The following is a 14,245-nucleotide window of genomic DNA, read 5'->3' on the forward strand; positions in this document are numbered from 1 at the left end:
GAGGACAGCACTCAGAGAGTGAAGAACAGAACTTTCTCTTACAGATGCTCAGAACAATATATCCCCTCCACTTGCATGCTCCAGATGTGGCTTATATTTCTTTGTGCCAGATACACAAAAGTAAATCCTTCTTGCAGTGCCTATGAATAGCTGTGAGCAGGCTTCGTGCAAGGGGAAGGTTTTCAGGTCCTAGAATGCAAAGAGCACCCAGTCCTCAGCTTTACTTCCCTGCAGAGGTCAGAGAACTCCTCCCCTAGGGCAGGCCTGCACTTCTCTTGGGGTTTGCTGGAAAAGAGAATCAGACCTGGATATGTAGGCATAGAAAGACTGGACGGTAGCCAGCCTGACTTTAGTCCGGCCTGCGTGTTGGCTGGATAGCTTGTTTTGTTTATCTATTGTAGTACTTTATAATGCCCAGGTCATTGGCATCCTGGGACTTCTCCATCCTTGCTCCCATGAAGCAATGTGCTGTCTCCTTTGCATGGTACAGCGGAGAAAGAGCTGGAATCGACCTGGAACAAACGATTTTACTTTTCTGGGCATCAGTTTCCTTATCTGTAAAATGAGGAAACTGGACTCGGTGATTTCCAGAGTCCCTTCATCATCTTATGAGTTTGGCTGAACTTTCCATGCACAGAAAGACTCTGAGATGCCTCTGAATGATGGGGCGACTGTGGAGCCCGGTGGGCTAAGTGGTGCTGGCTGTGGGGGCTGTGTGTTTGTATGGCTACTGATCACCCACATTGACTGATGTTTTAAATTCAATCTAACATCACAGTGGTTACAGGCATATTATCCTGTTCTTCAGGAGACTGTCTACCCTCAAAACCATACACTACTCAACCTAACCTGGTCCTGTACACAGACATTCACTTCAAGCCAGGTGGTCCCAGGTTACTGACCTCACCACTACTGCCAATCCTTTCCTCATCCCTCATACCCAACAAGCAGTTGTGCCCTCTCTGCCAAGGGAAGAGGCTTCATCTAAACTTCTACCCACAGTCCCCAAAGTGGATTTCTGTCAACTTCAAGATGGTAGGCTGTTGTTGTTGGTCCTAGTACCAGAGGTTTCACTTGCAATCTTTTCCCCTTCCCCCTAGGTTATGGACCTGTCGCCCGCCCCCTTTTCTGTTGACTTCTTCCTCTTTCCAAGCCACTCCCCCCCCCCCAACAGCAAGAGAGGAGAGGTGGGGGTGGGGAAGGTCAATGACCAGGGCTGGACTGACTTCCTTTAATGAGCTACATAGGAGTCTACTCCAGCCACAGAGTCAGCCTACAAAAGGAGGTGTGAGCGGACGGCCAGGAGCAGAGCAAGAGCCTAGCGGAGCCTCTCAGGTAATTGGTTTATCTATCTGGAAGCAGGGGGAGCAATCTCAGCACAGACAGACTAGCAGTAAAGTCTCTTCCTTAAGGCTATTTCCTTTGTCTTTTCAATTGCTTGCACATCCATGTGAGAGAGAGAGAGAGAGAGAGAGAGAGAGAGAGAGAGAGAGAGAGAGAGAGAGAGAGTGTTAAAGAGAGAGGGAGAGGGAGAAATGTTAATTTGTGAATTAATGGCTTTTCTCAGCGGAATTGTAAATTCAAATGTCACCTCACACGGTGACACCACCACCACCACGCCGCCGGTCTGCTGAAGAAGCAATGATAAGATCCCCCACCTCCCTCAGCGCCCCTCCCTCCCCAAAGATAGCTGTGGAGTGGAACATGCTACTTTTAATTTGCAATAACAACACAACAGAGGTATGCAGTAATGACTGCTTTTTCCCAACCCTCCTCCCAGCTTCCCAGCTCCCCCCCTCCCAGGTCAGTTGGCTCTCCCATTTCCTCCCCCCCGCCCCCCCCCTTTGCTGTTCCCAAACATAGCCTGTAGTTTAGGCCAGAACACTCAGCTAAGCTGTCCCCCACCCCCACTCCAGCAGGGCCTGACCACATTTGGGGTGAGAGGAAGCTCTCTGGAACTGAAGATGCTGCAACCCTCTCTTCTCCTTCAATAATCAGGGAATTAATGACCCTGAAGTTAAAGTGAGGCTGATAGTCAGGCCCTGCCCAGCTTTGGGGAAAAGGCTTCATTGTTTTCAAGCAGGAGGCGGGCAGCAGTGAGGGAGATTCATGGATGGAGATTGAATATGCAATTTTCTTTCACCTTGCCAAGAGCTGCCCCTGGGCTGTGCCTGGCCTAAATTTTTCCTTTTACCATCTCTGCCTTATCCGGCCCTCCCACCTCCCTTCCATTCTTTCCAGAAAATTACCTTCAAAATTGATTTCCACTTTTACAAACAAATATAATGGGAACACGGGAAAAAACTTGGGCCGTGATGAATTAGAGCTGTCAGGGGCTTCCAAGTCTCCTTTGCTTTTGTTTTACGGCCCGATCTGCTCTTTGTTTTTCCAAAGGCTGGCAGAAGTGCCCCCGCCACCACCTTCGCTGGCAGGCCTGATAGTGGGCAGCACCCCATCCTCTTTGACCAGCCCACTACGGTGCTTCAAGATCTCCCTGTCCTCTACCCACCTCACCAGTGACGACCCCTGTGCTCCAGACCCTGAAAAGTTCCTTTCGAGTCTGGGGAGGCCTGGTTCTCCTCCCTGGCTCCCTAGCCACTCAGATAGATGGTCTCTTAACTGCCCAAAGGATGTCCCCTAATCCCCAAGACCATGTTGCCCCAACCCCCATACCTCTTAAAGTCCAGAACAGATGCAAACCTCCACCTCCTCTAATGTGGGCAGGATCAGTGTATACTTTGACTAGAGCAAATGAGAGACAGACAGACAGAAACTGAGAGATCCTGAAAGGCAGGCAGGCAGACAGACAGATAAATCCAGTAAGATAGACCGAGATCCAGAAATAGCAAACTCTATTTAAAAGGGCTGAATGGGGCTTGAATCTGGGAAAGGAAAAGGGGGGGACAGGGAACCCCAATGTTGGTCTCCACAATTCTGTCCCATGAAGCTATCCCTGGAGGGAGGGTCCAGAAGAGCCAACAATCTGTGGAGACCTATGAGTAAAAAAAAACCTCTTTGTACATAGTAAATACTGAATCAATGCTTTTTCATTCATTCATTCATTCAATGTCAGAACACATTCATGCCCCATGATAAGTCTTCAGCAAATCCATACCCCTATATCCAAGACAAAGTCGTCTCTTGATCCCCTATTTCCCCTACTTAACTCATAAATGTTTTGAAAACACCCTGTCTCATTGGCTGGGACCCTTGCTTGACCTGGTTGCTACAGTTGGTTTAGCCAGGGCTCACAAATTAAGACACCAGCTTTGCTGCCACCTCACAGGTGATATATTTTGGCCAGTGTCTTCAGTACTCTAGCTCCTTGTCCTGTACCTTCCCCTAACAACTGCCACCTCTATTCTGATACCTTTTCACCCTCTCTTTCCCCTTTCTAGACAGATGGAGATTTAAACAAGGATATTTATTTATAGGAATAAGAGTAAATTAGTAGATAATAAAGAGGGTGCAAGAAGTGATCATGCAAAAAAATAATAGCAGCCTCTAATAACTCTATTGTAATTATAAGAGTCTCATCTGAGATTGAAGTTTAGCTAGCCACTTGGCTTTATGCCTTCTAACTTGTATTTCTCTCTTCATCTCTCACTGTTCCTTCTTCCTGGTACCCTCCATCTTAGACTTGACTCTGCTCAGCTTCTCACAGGGCTCATCCTATTAGCAAGTGAAAAAATAATCCATGCCCCTTTCACTGCCAATCATCAAGAGTCATAGACACCTATCTGGTCCTTGATGTTCTGCCTACACATTCCCATGTGATCATTAACTGTATCAGTAACTATGCCACTACCCCCTCCCTCAGTGAAGGAGATTTCCTGAACCAGGTATAAAATTATACAAGTTATTTTAAATGCAGTCCCACAAAACATATCCCTAAATTCACAAAACACCCCCTTTTTTCACATACTCACAGCTCAAAATATTTCCAGACACATGTACTATTCAGAGAAAGTAAATTTGGGGGGCAGCTAGATAGCGCAGTGGATAAAGCACCGGCCCTGGATTCAGGAGTACCCACCCGAGTTCAAATCCGGCCTCAGACACTTGACACTTACTAGCTGTGTGACCTTGGGCAAATGGGTTAACCCCCATTGCCCCACAAAATTAAAAAAAACAAAAACAGAGAAAGTAAATTCTACCCAATCAAGATATGATATTTCTTACAGAAATATGTTTCATATGATTATACATATATAACCTATATCAGATTGCTTTTTGTCTTGGGGAGGGTGGAGGGAAGGGAGAGAGGGAGAATAAGTTAGGACTAAAAATCTTATGAAAACAAATGTTGAAAACTATCTTTATGTGTACCTAGAAAATAACAAAATATTTTTATGATTAAAAAAGATATACTATTTCTAAAGATTTCTTCATCCAAAGATTTAAGCATAACACATATTCTCTCTCTTTCTGTCTCTGTCTCTGTCTTTCTCAAAATCATATATAAGGGGCGGCTAGGTGGCTCAGTGGATAAAGAACCGGCCTTGGATTCAGGAGTACCTGAGTTCAAATCCGGCCTCAGACACTTGACTTACTAGCTGTGTGACCCTGGGCAAGTCACTTAACCCCCATTGCCCAGCCAAAAAAAAAAAAATCATATATAGACCTCTGGACACAAATGCACATTTCCCAAGTGAATACGGATCTCAACATGTGTGAACTATCATGTATATGAAGGGAGGCAAGGAAGGAGAGACAGAGGCATCTTCAATTCAAAAAACATTCATTAAGTGCCTACTATGTACAAAGTACCATGGTAAGTTGTAGAGGATTACAAAGATAAAATAAAGACCAGTCCCTCCTCTCAAGGACTTCATTTGTTTTTGTTTTTTGTTTTTTGGTGAGGCAATTAGGGTTAAGTGACTTGCCCAGGGTCACACAGCTAGTAAGTGTCAAGTGTCTGAGGCGGGATTTGAATTCAGGTCCTCCTGAATCCAAGGCCGGTGCTCTATCCACTGCGCCACCTAGCTGCCCCTCTCAAGGAGTTTATAATCTATGGAGAATGAGATAATGGATACTGCAATACAAGGCAGAATGTGGCGGGTACAGTGGTGAGATGAGAGTATTTAGGATGGAGTAATCTCTTCCAGCTGGAGGAGGCCAGGAGGGGCTCCATGGAAGAGATAGCAGCAGATTTGCCTTGATGGAAAGGAGAGGTTTTAAAGACAGAAATGGGAGGGGAGGGGAGGTATGGAGTCCATTCCAAGCCAGAGGAATAGCTTGAACAAAAATGGAGACACAAGAGCGGGCAGGTACAGAACAGTGAAGAATCCATTTTGGCAGGAACATAAAATATGTTAAGGGAAATAATGTAAGATGCTGAAAATGGAAATGTAGGTTGGAATTGGATCATAGAGGGGCCTGAATGTCAGTGTAAAGAGCAGCTAGTTGGCACAATGGATAGAGCACAATGGATAGTGCTGGAGTCAGGAAGACCTGGCTTTTGAGTCTTGACAGGAATGTTTACTAGCTGTGTGACCTTGAGCAAGTCACTTAACCTCTCCATGCCTCAGTTTCTTCATCTGTAAAGGGGATCATAATAGCACCTGCCTCCCAGGGTTGTTATTGAGGATCAGATGAATTAAAATGTATAAAGTACTATATAAAGACTCACTTTTACTGTTATTGTTTATATTTTATTTATAGGCCATAAGGAGCTGCTAAAGATTTTTAAGTAGATGAATGATAGTAGGGGTGGGTGCATTAAGAATATTATTTGGGCAGGAGAAAAAAGGGACAGGTTGGAAAGGGGAGAGATTGGAGCCAGAAGACCAATTAGAAGGCAATATAATAGGGGGGAAAGGAAGGGAATAACCATTTACATAGTGCCTACTGTGTGCCGGGCAATGTGTTAATATAATAATTACAATACATTTACAATACACAGTTATGATAGTTAAACTAATCTTTAAAAATTGTGGGATGATGAGACTTTGAGCTAGGATGGTTGCCATGGGAAAGGAACAGAGGAAAAATAGAGGAAGATCTGATCGGAATTGATAACTCATTAGAAATGTAAGGAAGGAAGAAGGAAATAAGAATTTACTAAGCACTTGCTATATGCCCAGCATCGAGCTAAGCACCTTGTGAATGTTACATACAACATAAATTTGCAAATAAATGTAGAGTGTAAGGTAAAAGATAACTTGGAGATTTTGAGTCTGGGTAAATAGAAGTATGGTGGCTCCTCAAAGAAGCGATTAAGTCAGGAGGGGTAGGCTTTGGGAAGGAAGTTAATCATTCTGTTCTATACCTGTTAAGTTTGGGATGCTAGCAGAGCATCCGTCAGGTAGTTGGAAGGATAGGGCTGGAGCTTGGAGGAGAGGCTGCAGGTAGAAATAGAGATTTGGGAGTCACCCACATACTCCACACGAGTGGAGGAGAACAGTAAAGAGAAGAAAATGATGGCTGAGGACAGACTTTGTGAGACACCTACGTTTAAAGGGGAAATGAAGTTAAGGAGTCAGTAAAGGAGACAGAGCCGAAAGGATCAGAAAGATGGGAAGAGAACTCAAGATGCCACGTCACTGAAGTCACAGGAAAAGAGTGTGGCAAGAAGAAGGAGCAGGTGTGGGAGTGAATTCCTGTAACCTCTGCTACTGGGGAGGAAGGCTGGGGCTGGTGGATTACTTGAGCTGAGGAGTTTTAAGGAGTTTTAAGCTGAGGTAGGGCCAAAGCCCATGGCTTTCCACACCAAGTTAGGCACCAACAGAGTAAGCCCCCTGGGTCTCCATTTGCTACTAAGCTGCCAACAGAGGGGCAAACTCACTCAGATCAGAAACAGAGCAGATTAAACTTCTCTGCTCATCACTAAAGGGATCAGCTCTGTGAATGACCACTGCACTTCCAGTCTGCATGAGATAAGGAGACTCTCCTCTCAAAGAGAGGATGAGAGACAGACAGAGATAGAGACACAGAGAGACAGGCAGACAGAGTCAAAGAGAGACAGAGTAAAAGACAGAGAGAAAGAGAGAAAAAGGGGATGGTCAAATACTGCAAAGAGGTCAGAGATGAGGACTGAAAAAAGTCCTTTTGATTTGTTGTTAAGCAAGAGGTTGTAAATAACTGGGGAAGTGGTTTCAGTAGAGTGGTAGAAATAGAGGCTAGACTGGCAGGAGCTAAGGGGTGAGTGAATGGAAATATGGACCACACTTTCCAGATATTTAAAGAAGAGAGAGGGATAGCTTGAGAGAGGTATCAGGGTCAAGGAAAGGTTTTCACAGGACAGGGAAATGAGAGAGTTTGAGCATGTTCGTAGGTCAAGGAGAAGGAACCATAAGGGGTGGGGGAAGATTTAAGATATATCAGACAAGTAATGATTGATGGGTCAAGGTTAAAGGAATATAGGAACATAGATTTAGAGCCAGAAGGGACTTCAGAAGGAGCACTTTAGCCCAACCCCTCCATTTTATAGAAAAGGAAACCACAGTTCAGTGAGGGGAAGTGATTTGCCCAAGGTCATCTAGACAGTAAGTAGCAGAGTTGGGATTTGAACCCAGGTAATTTGGCTCTAAATTCCTCTTTCTATACCGTTGGTTAGCCCAGCAAAGTATTTCATTTATCTGTCTGGGGTCATAGATGTTAACTAGAAGGGAAGGAATAGGACACCTAGTTCAATGCCTTCATTTGACATGTAACCTGGCTCAGATGAAGCAACTGAGGCTCACTCAGAGAGGTTAAATTACTTGCCACACAGGAAATAAGTAGTCAGAGGCAGGATTTGAATCCTGATCCTCTGACTCCAGGACGCTTTACATCGTACCACTATCTATCTATTTATTTACACGTAAAAACGTTTATAGTATACCAAGAGACAACTGGCTTGATCAAACATTAGCAGACCCAGATGGACAAGAGCCGAATTTCCTTTGTATGGGCCTTTCTCACACTGGCCCTGACCCCTTCAACACTCCAACAAAGAGCCCTCACGCGGAAGGGCTGTGTGAGCTATGTTCAAGGAAGTTCCTGTCTAATATGACTTCACTTTCCTTCTTTTCAATGGTTCTGACCATTATGCCTTTGAAATTCATGGCCTCTCCTCCCAGGCTCATTCCCAGATACATTCATAACTACCTGCCAATAAAAAAGCCTGCACAGGCCTCCAGCTACTCTCAGGAACAACTAGGCTCTGGGGACAGGGAGTGAGGCTGGTCCAGGTCTACTGGACCTTACTGGTTTCCCCCCTCCTACCCCTGCTCTGCCGACCTCCCTTCTTCCCCTAGGCTGAGGGCCTCTTCCTTCTCCCTCTGCCCCCACCACAGGCCCTGAGATAGAAGCCTTGGGTGTTACTTCTGTCCACATCCTAATCTCCCTGCTTGCTCTAAGTCCAATCAGCACAACACCCAGAGGGACGTCTCAGTGAAAAGCTTGCTGAGAAAATAAACGACTTTTTCAGGCTATGGCTTCATCCAAATCAGAAGGGAGATATTAAAGAAACTGATAGGAATCTGCCATTTACAGCCACACCATCCACCAAGCATAACTGTACTTGCTGGACACCACAATGCACTGGGTGTCTAATTAATTCAATGCAAACTTCTGGCCTCTGGCAACCTCACACTTGGAAGGATGACACCCGTGCACATACACACATCCCTTCCCCCCTAGCCCCTCACCCCCACCCCCAGCAACAGACATGTGACTTCATTAGGATCTTCTGGATCTACTCTGTGACTCACTTTCCCTTTCTCAAGCTGCAGGCAGCAACATTTAATGCTCAACAATGTTTCCAAAGCCAGATATAAAGAGACATGGGCCCATTCCACTGTCACAATGATAAAACACACATTCTTATATCTCTATTGCTATTATAAAAAACACATGTTTTCTGTCTAGTGCCACCAAAAGCCCCAGGAATCCCCCCAACTCAAGCCAGTATTAATTGGATGCTTAAAGAGGAATGTTTCAGGGTCAGTAAATGGGGTACACTGCCTTCTCAGAGTCACAGATGGACACGCAGACACACTCCAACTGACCCCTTGCTTTACCACGCCCTGCCCCGCCAGGTTTGCACTAGGCCACACCATTATAGCATGCTTTAGGAGGGCATTTTCTCCACCAATCTCCCATCCAGCTCCTGTTCCCAAACCTCTACCCTGGAAACCTCCCTCCACAGCACCCCATTGAAGGCCTGGTCAGGAGGCTTCTGACTCATACTATAACACCACTTCTCTCCCACCGAGCCCAAGCTGATAGGTCCTATACTAATAATCCCACAGCTATGATTGCTGCAGATTCTAATAACACTGTCCACATTATGAGTGCCAATGCCAATAATGCTCTGGGTATTATCACTGTGAACACCAATAACTCCTGCTGAGATTGTCTCCAATAATGCCAGCACATACTGCAGCGATTGTCCTCGCTAATGCCCACCCCTGTGACATTGTTAGAGCTGAAGAATGGGCTGCACTGTACTGAGAGGCAAGGCTGGAAGAGAAAATCAGCCTCTTTTAGGCCAAGAGGAAGCACCTTGAGGCCTGCCCCCCAGGGGCTGATGCTCCTCATCTCTGTAATTTCCTGTCATCCTAATAGGCCTGCCCTGGGCCCAGGGTGGCCCCTCATGGAAAATGCCAATCATCCTCAATTCCAAATGGAGACCAAAGTGATCAAAGTATAACTACTCTCCTAGGGAGCCCCTAGGAGGGGAATGGGATACTTAAGTTCTTCCCCTCTATGCCCCACCCTCCCAGCTGTTTCTGTTGGGGTCTGGTTCCCTTCTTGCCTCTGTCCTCCAGCCCATCAGACCCAGTGAATGAAGCACTCAGGGGCATCTGCGCAGCCCCTCCCTTAGTCCCCCTTGTATGGCCTGACTACAGGCTGCTTTGCTACCTTTGCCTGGATGGAGAGTTGGGCTACATCATCTTGACATATAATTATCTGCACTCCTCTTAATCATCTGTGTTACTACCTAACACAGGCTAGAACTGGTTGCACGGTGAGGGCTGGGAGAGAACTCTCTAGCCCTACTGGAGCACTCCAGTGCAATGATCTCAGAGGGAATCCTCCAGATCTGACAGGTTGGGGGACACTCAGTCTCTCCCATGGAAGCTCTCTCCTCCTCACTGGGAGGGAAGCTACCTTAGCATGTCCTGCTTCTGTCCTTCTAGGGAGAAGTGGAAAATTCTAATTAGAACAGAGCTTCACTTTTTTGTTTTTGCTTCTTTTTATTTTCTTCTTTCTTTCTTTTTTTTTTTGTGTATCATAGAACCCATGGCAGTCTAGTGAAACCTATAAACTCCTCAGAATGTTTGTTGTCTACTTTTATAACTGAAGGGAATATCAAACTTCAGGTAGAGGTTAAGAAAAATAAAGATGTAATTTTTTTCCCATCCAAGTTCACAGACTCCCCTGAAATCTACCCACCTTGTATGTTTCCCTGTTCTGGAGTAAGGCAGGAGTGTGTGTGTGTGTGTGTGTGTGTGTGTGTGTGTGTGTGAGAGAGACAGACAGACAGACAGACAGACAGACAAAGACAGAGACAGAGACAGACAGAGAGTCAGAGAGTCAGAGAGAGAGAGAGAGAGAGAGAGAGAGAACGCGCACTAAGCTTCTGACCTCCCCTCCCACTTATATCAGGCTGGGTTCCACAGGTTCCTCCAAGGGTTGCAAGGATGTTAAAAACCACAGAAAACAAATACAGTCAGTCCTCCAGGGAGAAAAGTAGTTTGCCCCAGCCAGGTCTAGCATATAGTGACTACACTCTCCTACCTTTTCCATACCCTGCTGCAAACTGGTTCATTCTACCAGGATCCGAAGAGCAGAGAGAAGACCCATTCAAAATCCACCCCAGCAGTGGAATGAGTAAAAAGGGAAAAGAAAATCATTCCATGGCTTGCCCCTATCTTTTTCCACACCCTCCAATCCTTCACCCCCCCTCCCCCAATAACCCAGGCCTTGATATATGGAGGGATAGGGGGAGAGGAGATGGACCTGGAGGGGATAGGAGTGGCAAGGCAGGCTGGAGGTCAAATACTTTTGAGGATTTGAAATGGACTTCCAAATCCCTTAGTTTGTCCAAGGTACCTGGGATTGGAAGGGAATGAGAATCCCCGAGGCTGGGGGGAGGCCCTGACTACACACTCCCTTTCTTGTCCGATACAAGCCCTCCCTCCCCATAACTGGGCTCAGGTTAGATTTGGGGGTGGGAACCTTTCTCTCACCACCTCTAACCCTAATGTAGCAAGGCTGCCGCCAAAACAACCAAAATGAAATTTAGTGAGTGGTGTAGCCCGTGGCAGCCAAATGGGTTTGGATATTTCAGAAGAAGGCGAAATAGAGCCAGACAAGCTGTTTCCCTGTGAAACGAGGCCATTAGGGCTCCTGGAAGGAGGCCAGCACTAGGTCATCACTATCTTGCCAGGCCTGGGGCTCTCACATACTGTCCCCTCAGCCTGGGGGCCTCAAACACACTGTCCTCTTAGCCTGAGGTCTGGGGGCTTCACCCATACTGTCCCTTCAGCCTGGGGGCCTCACATACACTGTCCCCTCAGCCTGGGGCCTTTAGACACTGTGTTCCTCACTGTTATACACAGAGTGCCCTCACATACTTTGGACCATAGCTTGAAGCCTGAGGCCCCCATACATACATACATACTGTTCCCTCCGAGTAGGACCAGGGGCCCTCACGCGTGCTGTCCCTTCAGCCTGGGGTGATCATACATACTGTGCTCATAGCTTAGGGCTCTCACACACACTGTCCCCTCAGCTTTGGGTCTGGAGTCCTTGAACACATTGTTCCATCAGCTTGGGGCCCTCACACATACCACGCTCGTACCCCGAGGCCCTCATACATATCTGTCCCCTAGTCTGAAGTCTGGGGGCTCTCTTCTCTGTCCCCTCAGCTTGGAATCCTCACACAGGACATCTCAGCTTGAGGCTCTCACACATATTGCCCCTACAGGTTTGGGACACTCATATATCTTATCCCCTCAATTTGGAGCCCAGAGCTCCCATACATGGATCCTCTCAAACAGGAGGCTTCAGATTCAATGAGAGGATATAGACAGGGGTTTGGGGAATATGTAGTCCCAAGGGTGAGGATCTCTGATAAGGCTGGGCCTATAAGACTGCCATCAAAGCAGACCCAGAAAACCCACCCGTCCTCAAAAAAATCCACAAGTTTTTGGTCTTTAAAGGGATAAGTAGCTATGCCAAAGGGAGGAAAGGGAGTTCTCAGAAAGAACTAATATGTCTTTCAGCCTGCCTTCCTTCCTTCCTTCCTTCCTTCCTTCCTTCCTTCCTTCCTTCCTTCCTTCCTTCCTTCTTTCCTTCCTTCCTTCCTTCCTTCCTTCCTTCCTTCCTTCCTTCCTTCCTTCCTTCTTTCCTTCCTTCCTTCCTTCCTTCCTTCCTTCCTTCCTTCCTTCCTTCCTTCTTTCCTTCCTTCCTTCCTTCCTTCCTTCCTTCCTTCCTTCCTTCCTTCTTTCCTTCCTCCTTCTTTTCCTCCTTGAATGTTGGAATTGTCCCAGCAAATGGAGGAAATAACCCCTTCATACAAGGCTAAGAAATCCCCCCAATTGGTCAAATAGGATAGTTTTCCAGGTGCCATAGAGAAATAGCACCAGGGCCTGTCGTGGATGGCATCTTCCCCCATCTTGACAGTCTGAGGTCAGAGGAAGGAAATAGGAGGAGCTGCTCTACTAGCTCCTTGGCTTTCTGTATCTTCTGCCTCCCTAAACCTTTTCAAGGCAAGTGGTTCCTGTTCCACCCAGAATCAAATGGGGATAGGGTGAGTCCTAATGGTAGGTGAGCAGATGGTGGAGTCCGTACCCTACCCCTGTCTGGGAGCCAGCAGGGCAGTGGGGGGACCAGGCTTCACTACTAAAACTGATCTCACCAAAGAGCAGCTGCGAGGCCAGGCCAGAAACCGGAGCCCTGTGCCCAGAGACAAAGCACGCAAAGAGGAGGCCAAGCCTTTATCCTGCTCCCTACCTTCATCACGTTTCCTCTTCTCACCATTGGAGCGAGGAATGCCCAGGATCCCATTGATGGAGTACGAGCCCACAGGATCATTGGAGGCGCTGGAAACAGGAGGGGAGGCCGTGCTGGGAACTAGACAAGGCAAAGTAGAAAGGCTGTCAGGAAAGTAGCCTTAGACTCAGGCTAGAACCCCAAGTCAGAGTGGGAAGCCCATGATCTCTTCCTCTTTCTGGTGTTCAATATGGGCCACCCCATGGCTACATTTCAACCCCATTTAATGTTCCCTCATTTTCACAACCTTCTCTGTGGTAATGATGGCCTGAACCCAGGCCTTCCTTACATCACAGAGACAAGACATTACTCAGGATATTTCAGGGATTGCAGGTGGGGTACAAGGCGTGTCAAGATAAATTCGACCAAGGATAGAAAATGTAGCAAAATCCATTTCACAGATACCTCCACATATAACCTGGTTCCATTTCCTAGACCAGATGGGATCACCTTGGAGCAAACATTTTTTTCTTATTCTTTCAAGGCTGAACTCCACACCATGGACTTCAGATAGACAGAAAAGAGGAGGGAGAGGGAGAAATCCAAAACATACAGAGAGAAGATGAGAAAGAAAAATAGAGATCTAGGAAGAGGGAGGGTTAGAGAGTGAGAAAGAGAGATGCACAGGAATGGGGAAAGACGAGGAGGAGGAAAGAAAGAAAAAAAATCCAGGGAGCTAGAGATCCAGAGAAGGAAAGAAAAAGGGAGTAAATGAGGCAGTAAGAAGGAGTAAGAGGGGAGAGGATAAGCTAGGATGAGACAGATAGCCAAGGGACAGTATTAGATGGGAAAAAAAGAAGGAAGGAGAATGAGAGGCAAAGCGACAAGAAAAAAGGAGGAGGGAAGGGATCATCTGATAGCTTTCCAAAGAAGAAATTCTAAGCTCCTCAGTGACCTTGGGGAAAAGCAGGCGAGTTAGACCACCTCCATGGGGCTCTGTTATGCATCTCCCTTTGCTGCTAGGTGAGCATCTCATAGGGACAGCTCTCATTTGCATTGCCCTGGGATTCTCCCAGGGCCCAAGATCTGTCTTTCCATCCCCTGAGTCCTCTTCTCTTCTTACCTATGGTATGACCAGGAGCTGTCACTCCTGTCCCTGTCCCATCTGGGGTTGGGTGGAAAGGCTGCTGAACTTTGGTCCGGATGATCCTGCAACAAACAGCGTGTCAAGTCAGAAACTTGGGTGACCCCAGCTGACCCCAGCGCAGCCCAGCCCAGCCCAGCCCAGCCACTGGCTTTGATTTTTTTTCTGTCTTCC

At 46.8% G+C, this 14,245-nt stretch overlaps 1 protein-coding gene across 1 annotated transcript in view; it reads right to left on the reverse strand.

Annotated features, from left to right (window-relative positions):
• Window positions 1–14,245, reverse strand: part of PAX2 (paired box 2) — a 102,754-nt gene that overhangs the window by 46,128 nt on the left and 42,381 nt on the right. Inside the window, 2 exon segments of the mRNA XM_043985823.1 lie at window positions 12,949–13,068; window positions 14,051–14,136. Coding sequence (XP_043841758.1) covers window positions 12,949–13,068; window positions 14,051–14,136 — 206 coding nt within the window.

The sequence above is a fragment of the Dromiciops gliroides genome, chromosome 2 (assembly GCF_019393635.1).
Source record: "Dromiciops gliroides isolate mDroGli1 chromosome 2, mDroGli1.pri, whole genome shotgun sequence".
Classification (NCBI taxonomy): domain Eukaryota; kingdom Metazoa; phylum Chordata; class Mammalia; order Microbiotheria; family Microbiotheriidae; genus Dromiciops; species Dromiciops gliroides.